At 43.7% G+C, this 10,159-nt stretch overlaps 2 protein-coding genes across 5 annotated transcripts in view; both read right to left on the bottom strand.

The window, feature by feature from the left end:
* Positions 1-1,841: 1,841 nt before the first annotated feature.
* Rplp1 (ribosomal protein lateral stalk subunit P1) lies at positions 1,842-4,411 on the bottom strand. Its single transcript, XM_004855563.4, has 3 exons — positions 4,206-4,411; positions 3,607-3,681; positions 1,842-2,078 (listed from the first exon to the last, which is right to left on the bottom strand). Exons 1-3 carry the CDS (start codon positions 4,275-4,277, stop codon positions 1,881-1,883), a joined length of 345 nt encoding a protein of 114 aa, XP_004855620.1. The 5' UTR covers positions 4,278-4,411; the 3' UTR covers positions 1,842-1,880.
* Positions 4,412-8,796: 4,385 nt separating this feature from the next.
* Kif23 (kinesin family member 23) overlaps positions 8,797-10,159 on the bottom strand; it is a 28,145-nt gene continuing 26,782 nt past the window's right edge. For all 4 annotated transcript variants that reach the window (XM_013076268.3, XM_004855567.4, XM_087199208.1 and 1 more), the window contains one exon: positions 8,797-9,413. In XM_013076268.3, the coding sequence (XP_012931722.1) occupies positions 9,398-9,413 (16 nt within the window). In that variant the 3' untranslated portion in view covers positions 8,797-9,397. The remainder of the gene's footprint in view (positions 9,414-10,159) is intronic.

Below are 10,159 nucleotides of genomic sequence, written 5' to 3'. Positions count from 1 at the left end.
CAACAGAGAAAGAACAGTATGTATCTCCCCAAAGAACTTGGCAAAAGAATTCTGAAGCAGCCTGAACAGACAGGTGAAACATCACAAGAACCTTCTAAAAAAACAGGAAAACCAGCAAGATGTCACTTATGTTCTACCAAAGACAGGAAAACAACACACATGCTATCAATGTAACCAATACTTGTATATGGAATATGCTGTTTTCATGTGTGAAAACAGCCTTAGATGTGATATTAAATTTGTATTTTCATTGTAGTTAACATAGAAATTTGTTGTAATTCAGAGTTTTCTTTTAGACAGGGTCTCACTATACAGTCCAGGCTGGCTTTGAACTGCTATGTAGCCAAGGGTGACCTCAAATTCATGGAAATCCTGTCTCTCAAGTGCTGGGATTACAAGCATGTGCCACCATACCTGCCATTTAAGTATATTAATGACTCACAAAATTAGTAACTTGTCACTAGAAATATTCCTAAAAAATGTGGGTGATATACAGCCTTCATTATGCACCTCTTAAGGTGGGGCCTGGTGAAGGCAGTCAGGTCAGAAGGGATTCACTAAGGGCTTGTGGGACTAGACTAATTGCCTAGAGAACAGACTGCTCTACAGTACCCTGGCACCTCCCGAGCTTCTCTTGCACACACTAGGTATCAGCCACCAGGCTGGGATGTAGCCAACATTTCACTACAGATGTAGCCACCGAACCTCAGGCTCCCTGCCTCCTAAATCGTGTTTTAAAAAAATTACTCAGAGCCTAGGTGGGTACAGGGGTGCATGCTTGTAATACCAGCACTCAGGAGGCTGATACAGTAGTACTTCAAGTTCAAGGCCAGCCTGGCCTACATAGCAAGATCAGCTCAAAAAAAGACAGCAAAAACTATTAAGACTTCATGAAGGTGGTCTTGACAGGCACTGAAGGAATTATATATAAATTAACTTAAACAAAGTCCAAAGTGGAGCCAACTTTCTGCTTTTTGCTCTGCAAAGAGCAGCCACCTAGGAATGAAGGTGCTAGGAACAGGTAGGATGTGAGACCTCAAAGTGACAGAAGAGGTCGTATCCAGGGGACAGCTTATCTCTTCTTGCCCAAGATCCCACCTCTCACCAATACAGCTCAGGCTCAGAACCAGAAAGTGGAGCTGATTTTGTAGCAAATGAATAAATGGTGGGCATTTCTATCCTGTACATGGGTCTAATGACTTTCAGATTCCTTTTAAAGGCCTTGCCACCCACTTCTGAGGCTACATTAACTCTCAAGTCTTACCATTTATAGTGCTCCTTTAATTCCAAATGTCTCCTGCTATCTGTAGTCTCTTGGATAAAGCCTACAAATGGCTTGCCCAGAGTTAGGGCCACCGTAAGGCTAGGAGTCCTGCTCTCTACCATTCATCTTGTGTCATCTAGTAAATGGACAGACGTAATACCTCCTATTCACTTCACAAATTTTACAAACTAAATTTCCACATAATGCTATTGTTTAATTGGCAAAGTGGTTACTTTTTAAACTCGGGTTTGGATTCTGCCACTCTTAACAGGGGTTTATGAGTTTCACCCTAGCTCAGATGCCTCAGCACAGGTGGACAGTGTTGTACAAAGAAATCACCCAAGACGCTTTCTAAAGCTCTTGTGGCCCCCACCCCTCCTCAGGGTGGATCACATTTCTATGTAATCACATAATCACAAAGGAAACCTGGACAAGGGCTCTCCTCTCACCTCCGCAGAAGTCCTCACGTTGTAGTATTAGGTGCCTTGTCAGTGTTAGGCACTGGATGACCACGGCAGGGGAGTAAGAAACAGCAAATCACCTTTGCAGAGCATTCAAACACAGCAAGACCAACAGCAACTCTTCAGTTTTTATTGAACATGTTACAAAATGAGGTTTAGTCAAAAAGACCAAAGCCCATGTCGTCGTCAGACTCCTCAGATTCTTCTTTCTTTGCTTCCACCTTCTTCTCCTCAGCTGGGGCAGCAGCGGTGGAGGGGGCAGGGCCTCCCGCAGGTGCAGCACCAGCTACAGGAGCAGGGCCACCAGCCCCTACATTGCAGATGAGGCTCCCAATGTTGACATTAGCCAGGGCCTGCAACGCACGCGCACACATAGGTAAAGACTCAGCTCTGTCCTGTTACACCGTACTCATCTACCTAGAAAGCACCCATTTCTGCTTATCGTCATGAATTCTTAACTTGCATCTCTCCCTTCTTAACTATGCTGAAATTACCCTGACCATTTGGTCAGCTATGACACCAAGCTTTCAATTTAGCTTTTCATCCTCCAGACTTGACTTTGCTGACAGCAACATTTGGATAGAGCAGTGCACCCCGTTACAGTCACCAAAACTCTACTCAGCTTTAAATCTTATCTAGTACTCACACAGCTATATACAAAGAGAAAGGTTCAACTAACTGAACCCCTTCCCTTTCCACCCCCAGCCCTTGTTACATTTATTTATATTTATATACGTGTTTTTTGTGTGTGTGTGGTGTTGGGGATTGAGCCCAGGGCCTGTGGCCCTGAGCTGCCATTCTCAGCTTTTTAGAATTCTGAGACATGGTCTCACTAACTTGCCCAGGCCAGACTTGAACTTGTGATCCTCCTGCCTCGGCCTTCCTGATATTACAGTCATGTGCCACTTCAGCTGGCTTTAAAATTTCCAGACTTAGCAGGGCGTGTTGGCACACACCTGTAATCCCAGCACTCAGGAGGGGCTAAGAGGACTACCCTGAGTTCAAGGCCAGCCTGAACTACATAGTGAGACCTCGTCTCAAAAACATTTAAAAATTAAGCGCAGACTGTTAAGCAATCTAGCATTTTCTCAAAGTTAAACCATCAAGTCGTCACAGATGTAATAGTGTCCATCTTTCCAAATTCTAGGCAGAAGTGGCTGGGTCTGATGCTATTATTAGCTTCACTTGGTGGAGATTCAGTGACCTTTATCATGGAAGATAGCCAGCACTCCACGGCCAGGAAGGAACCTCCCTGTATTAGCAATAGTCTTTTACAACCCAAAATACAGCAAACAGCCAATAAAAGGCCACCGAACTCAATTTTCATGAAACCACATGGATTACCATACTAAAGATTTACTTGGAACATTATCACTAGTGCTATTTCCCAAGTAACCCTTTTGGAGAATGAAAAACTTGGGTAAGAATTTTTTTACCCTTGTTTCAGAACATAGGTATTGAGTCAGGTATGGCAGCACCTGCCTGTAATCCCAGCACTTGGGAGGCTGAGACAGGAGGATTACAAGTTCAAGGCCGGCCTGAGCTACAATATTGAGTTTAAGACCAGCCTAAACTATGAAAAGTGAGACCCTGTCTCAAAAAAAGGAACAGAAGGGCGGGGGTGGGGATGGTGGTAGTGTTTGCTCAGTGGTTTCACCGCCTGCCTCGAAAGCACAAGGTCCTGAGTTCGATCCCCGGGACCAAAAAAAAAGAACAGAAGGGATAGGAAACCAAAGTCTGAGACCAAAAGTCCACGTTAAGACACAAGCTGAAACCTCATTGGCACCTAAACTGCCACGAAACACAAAGGAGGTGCAGTAAACACACGCACCTCACTCAATACATCAGGTTTCCCGAACCACCTCCCCAAAATCACCTTACCTTTGCAAATAAACCAGGCCAAAAAGGTTCGACATTGACACCAGCCGCTTTAATGAGGGCATTGATCTTATCCTCCTGAAACAAACAAAATTCCAATCCTTCAGAAAGCTTTCCCAATCACATCTCCAACGTAACTGCAAGTCAAAATCGAGTCATCCAAAACGCTGTACATGTCTATCCCAACTATATGCAATGCACGACTGCTTATTCTGCATCTTTACCGTTCACACGGTTACTAAGACCAAAATATTTGCACTGGGTGCCCCCGCATGCGCCAAGGCCCTAGGCTGCCATTACATGCTGGAACGGAGCCACGCGTCTCTTCTACAGACCGGAGAGGGAAAGACAGAGCCGGCGCATTCGCCACAGGGCGCAGCCTGGCCCCACGGGCGCACCAAGGCCAAAGGAAGCCAAGGCAATCACACCAAAGTATGAGGAGTACGAGTGCTGGAGTCAGGCAGCTGCGGCTCAGGATGCCCGCCCCGCGAACCCCACGTGCGCCGCCCAAGATCGCGGTTTAGGCCAGGCCGGAAGCGCTGGGCCCGCCTGCCTGGAAGCCGGAAGCAGGCCGCCCGCCTCCGGACCCGGCCCGCACTCACCGTGACTGTCACCTCGTCGTCGTGCAGGATAAGAGCAGAGTAGATGCAGGCGAGCTCGGAGACGGAGGCCATGGTGCGGGCTGCCGGGCACGGTGCTAGTCGCCGGGTGAAGTGAGAGCCTCACCTCAACTCAGCCTTAGCTCCCTCGGAAGAACCGAGCACCTTGGCGGCAGCTGAGGAGAGGAAGCCACGCGCTTGCGCGCAGACTCTTATACGGCCATACGGACCAATTGGCGGCCGTGCTGGACGGAAGAGGCGGAACCAGGAACTTCCGGTAGGGAATGCGCCCAAGGCAAGTCTGGCTCTGCGCTGTTTTTTGTAGTCCCTAAAAGAGAGTCCTAGGTTCCCGGGGTTTGGTTGAGAAGTGGAACTCGCAAACGTTAAAAATATTTCTTAGGAGGTTTTCTAAAAAAAGTCCCCATTGGTTCCACACGCTACTTTAGTTAATAGGAGCTCTACTGCAGTCTTGTGACACTATTTGGACAATCACCTAATTACTAATTACGTTCCCCAGCCTGCAGTGACCTAGAAGGCAGGAGTCATCTTCTATCTTGGAGGCTCATGCTTAAACCGGTGTCTCTGAAATAGTTAAGTACAGGAGGTAAATTCACTGGAACAGAACATTAGAGCTAATGCAGAACTGAAAAACTATGGTCACGACTAAACAGGACACAGTAGTGCATCTGAAGAGAATTACTTATATTAAATTACCAAAGGAAATCTATAGTTCTTATAGGTAGGTCAGCAAACCACTGATAAAATTCAACTGTCCACATAGATTTTTAGAAAACTTGAATACCTTCAATCTCCCGATAAAAGTTATCTACCAAAATCTAAAGCAGTTCACAGTTTTTGAACTGTTCACGGTTTGGAACTTTTGAAGCATTCTTTTTAAAAGCAGGAACAAGCCAGGCGAGGTGGTGCATCCCTATAATCCCAGAATTCTGGGAAGCTAAAACAGGAGGATCACAATTTCCAGCCCAACCTGGGCAATTCAGCAACTTAGGGAGACCTGTGGAGAAGTCTTAAAAATAAATAAATAAAAATCACTGCAGATGTAGCTCAAGGCCCTGGATTCAATCACCAGTACTACAAAACATACATCAGGAAAAAACTATGGCTTCACTGCTTCTGTGTCAATTACCACTTTAATTTAGCCATCTCTGTAAGACAAAATGTATTAAAATCAGAAAGGTTGCTCATTATTCATAGATGATATTGTTTAACCAGAAGTTTCCAGGGGACCCATAGGTAAACAGCTCGTAGTTCAACAGAGTTGCTAGATCAAGATTGTTATACAAAACCCAGCAGCATTTCTGTACCTGATTATAAAATATAGCATTAAAAAAAATTTCAAGGTTGGGGATTTAGTTCAGTGGCACCACACCTGTCTTGCAAGCGCAAGGTCCTGAGTTCAAGGTGGGGAGAGCCACACATTTCATATTGGAATGTAGTTTAGTGGTAGAGTACATACTCAGTATGTACAAGGCCCCAGATTCTATTCCCAGTACGAGGGAAAAAAAAATCTTAATAAGATGTACCTTTTTTTTTTTTTTTTTTTGGCTGGTTCTAGGGATTTGAAGGCAGGGCCTCCCACATGTGAGGCAAGTGCTCCCCCCACCCATGACCCTTATGTTTACATGTATAAAACTTTGACTTGCCAGGTGTGGTGGTGCACGCCTGTAATCATAGCACTCCTGACTGAGGCAGGAGGATCACCACAAGTTCAAGGCCAGCCTGGACTACACAGCGAGACCCTGTCTAAAAAACCCAAAATAAATGTTTTGATTCTCCAACACCTCAAAAACATCATGAACAACATCAGAGGCAACCTAGAGTGATATGGTATGGTCACAGATGAGAAGGCCCTAAATTATGTAATTTCAATCAAAATTCCAGTAGAATGTTCAGTAGAATTTGGCAGGCTGAACTTAAGTTTAAATGGAAGGATCAAAGGCTGATAATAACCAAGGGAATGTTTTAAAGTAAAAAGGGAAAGCTTTGATGTCGCACTGGGCTTAACATAAGCAGACTTTGGGGTTATGAGGAAAATCATGTTTCTTCACCTGTAAATTATAAATGGCTTTAAAGGGTATCAAAGAATGATCACCCTAATCAATCACAGCTCTTCAAAACTATTTAAGAGATTTAAGCAAAACATCAATTTCCCATGCATTTTTTTGTGTGTTGTATGGGATTTAGAGGATTCACATATATTACTTCAAATCCCACTTCCCCACATTCCCCTTAGGAAAAACTTCCAATTAAAATGTTTTCAAGGACTGGGGACGGGACATAGCTCAGCTGCACGGGGCCTAAGCACAAGGTCCTGGTATGGGGGGGGTGAGGGGGGAAGATTTCCAAACTAGGGGTGGTGGCACACACCTGTAAAGTAATCCCAGCACTCTGGGAGGCTGAGACAGGAGGATTGCCAACTGGAACCCAGCCTAGGCAGCTTGGCAAATTGGCAAGATCTGGTCTCAAAAAAAGAGCTTAATGTGACTCTCCTGGGTTCAATTTCCAGTACCCCCCTCCCACAAAGCATATTTTCAAACAACTACTGAATATACCATTAAACAAATGAAGAAATTATCAAGGCTGTAGCTTAGTAGCACAGCACCTGCCTTGCAAGTGCAAGGTCCTGAGTTTAATTCCCGGTACCAAAAGAAAAATGAAAACATTAACTCCTCTACAGGAACTGAAACAGAACTTAACCATTTAAGGATCTGAAGCATTCCAAGAAACATACAGGACACTTTTTGGTTTTTGTTTTGGTACTGAGAATTAAGCCCAGGGCCTTTTAGGCTACATCCCCATGTCTTGTTTTGGCTTCTTCCCCCTTAAAGACAGGGTATCACTAAATGGCAAAGTTGCCCACTCTAGGCTCAAATTTGTGATCCTCCCACCTCGGCCTCCCGGGAGATTACTACTATTCTGAGTGACAAGGGATTTTCCTTAACTTTGAATCTACTTTTGGTCAGAACGAATATCACACCTTCACTATTAATAAAAAGCAGATTAAACCTATCATTTTAGTTGATACAGAAAAGTTTTAGATAACTTAATAGATTGAATATTAAGGTAGTTGTAGAAGCAAAATAAGTTATGTGTTCTTTTAAGATTTGCTTTTCCTGTAACTACTTGTTTAAAGTGAGGATTATCTGACTCTAACCAGTAACTTCATTAACCTAACAAAGTTACCTTGCGAGGGTGAATTTACAATGTATATGGCCTATCTTGTGTCTGTGACTTGTGAATAGGAACTGGAATTGTATTTACATATCAAAGACCACTAGGGATGAGATAATGGCTAAAAAGGATATAAAGAGGGAAATGCTGAACAAAGGGGGCGAGGATATGGACCAGACTGGTTTCTAGCATTCCCGTCCAATCGAGAGAAATTTTTATTATTTTATCCAAATTCTGTGTCTCTGTGTATTTCTTTCCGAGATTTCTGCAACAGTTACAAAAACAGAAGACTTCAGGGCCGGGGGATTTAGCTCAGTGGTTTCGCTGCCTGCTGCACAAATCCAAGTACCAAAAACAAAACAAAACAAAACAAAACAAAACAAAAACAGAAGACTTCAGCCTCAAAAGAAATCCAAACTTGAGCAGGGCATGGTGATGCATGCCTATAATCCCCACACTTGGGAAGCTGAGACAGGAGGATTGCAAGTTCAAGGACATACAGGGCTGTTGTGCCCAGATTGTGAAGTCCCAAAGACCACCAGGAGGCCGTTTCCGATGTAAGCACACAAGGGTCGTTTATTCAAGCTTAAGCAGGGACTCTCAATTGTCACCGACCCAGCGGATCGAGATTGAGAGCCCTGAGTCCCTAACTAGCAGGGTTTTTATTGAGAATACAACAAGCTTTGGTTATTAGTAGCCAGGTGATTGGTTAATACTTAATACATATGAAGTGTAGGGTTTTGGTTGGCTAGGCTTTGGGGGTCGAAGGGGATTACGTATTGGTTTTTGTAAGGGAGAAAGGGGCAAAGATTAACGGCCGATTGTCACATACTGATCGTTAGCAGACCCACCGACTAATGGCCGCATCTATCTTGTGTGGATAGTTAGCTCATTAACTGCTTATCCTACAGACAGTGTGCCTGGAACTCTTTCCCCGGGTACACAGGTGGTTGGGTAATAAACTCAGGAATTTCAAGTGGTGAATTCCTAGTTTAAGCACAAATTTGAGAGAACAAAGGAGACGGCTCCAAAATGGAGTCATTTTGGTCCCACAGGGCTACATATAAGAGCTGTCTCAACCCCCACCAAAATACCCAGCAAATTTAATCAGAGAAAAAATGTGTATTCACCAAGCGAGAATGGATGTTTCACCATGAACTTCAGCATTACTTTTCCTAATTTATGTTGTCCTCAGACCATCTTTCTTCCTTAAGTGTCTAGAATGTACTTGATATGTAGATATTAGTTATCACACAGAAAAGGTGCTGTCCCCCTGCAGTCAAGTTCCTCTGTTTTCCAGTGCTTTCTCTTCATTCAACCCACAGCTAGGAAGAGCCAGGTAAATGCCAAGCTCTGTGCTGGATGACGAGAATATGTGGAACAAACGACCACCACACAACTCTGCTTTTCCAACAGTGCTTTTAATTTCAATTCTTTTGGTATATGTGAATATCACAAAGAATATATACACACAAAATTCTCAACATCTTCCCAGAAGGGCTTTATCATTGGCCCATTCCTGACATCCTTATCTTGCAAGTTTGAATTGTCAGATATGTCTAAAGTGCATTCTTGCAGCTAATCAATAGCAGCGTTTGAGAAATATTCAGACAAGAACTGGAAAAGACAGTAAAAAGTAAAGTGTGTTCTAGATATAACATATTCTTCCTTAATTACCAAGAAAAACACTTGCTTAAAATACCATAGTTGTAAGTGTACAAAAATATACAAAAGAGCATTATAAAAATAATTCATATATATATATATATACATATAAGGAGGAGAAATTCCTCTGCTATTAATATTAAATACAGCAAGGTCTATAAAACACAAAGCCTCCTGGACCCTAGATTTGGAACCATGGAGGAAGCTTGTTCTAGGCCAGTGTAGTAGGTAGCTGAGGACCCTGATGTTGCATAAGGTGACCCAGAAGATGATGTCTGGGCGGCACTGGAGAAATCAACACACACTGACAATGTTCTTTTGCTACTGGGACCATAAATTCATGGTTTCTTGCGCCTGAAACAAAAACCAGCATTTAGCATTGAGTTTTACCATTAGTGACACATTCACCAAAACCAGTTGTTAGAACATTGGAAAACTGCTGTTTTCTTGAGCAGCTGCTATAGAAAGATGGTAAGTTCAAGGCTAGCCTGGGCTACACAGCACCTGTCTCAGAAACCAGAAAGACAGGGAGAATGTAAGTTGTTCCAGAAAACAGGACTTCCCATCCTTACTTGTTGCAACAATTTCCAAAATTGCCTAAGGAATCCAAGTGTTTTAAAAGTTGTAGCCAAGCATGGTGGCGCATGCCTGTAATCCCAGAACTGGGGAGGCTGAGACAGGAGGATTGCCTGGAGTTCAAGGCCAGCCTGAACTACGTAACAAGACCCTGTCTCAAAAAACAAAACACCAAACAAAAAAAGTTGTAGAGATATTTGTAAAGAAGGGATTTACTAAAGTAGAGAAAAAGACTCCCGGGTATGGATTTAATAGAAGAGAGAAAAGATGTGATTCCTTCTCTACTCTGAACTCTGACATTTGGTTTCATTCATTTATTTATTTAGCAAACACTGCCTTCTATACCCAGGCCAGGAGGAAAGAATGACCCCATAAAGCCAGATTCCCAGCTCCATAAAGCTTTAGGAGCACTGGCAGAACAGGACAGAGCCACCAGTCTGTCTCTGTCCCCTGCAGCTCTGATGGCGCCATCCAGCCCTCCAAATGTCCCAGCATTGTGGCCACCTAGGGCACTCTGCAGCAGG

The sequence above is a fragment of the Heterocephalus glaber genome, unplaced genomic scaffold (assembly GCF_053883595.1).
Source record: "Heterocephalus glaber isolate CG9 unplaced genomic scaffold, H.glaber_assembly_v1.0 deba00001689, whole genome shotgun sequence".
Taxonomy (NCBI): Eukaryota; Metazoa; Chordata; class Mammalia; order Rodentia; family Bathyergidae; genus Heterocephalus; species Heterocephalus glaber.
Note: the sequence above shows the minus strand (reverse complement) of the source record. Positions and strands in the feature narration are given on the sequence as shown.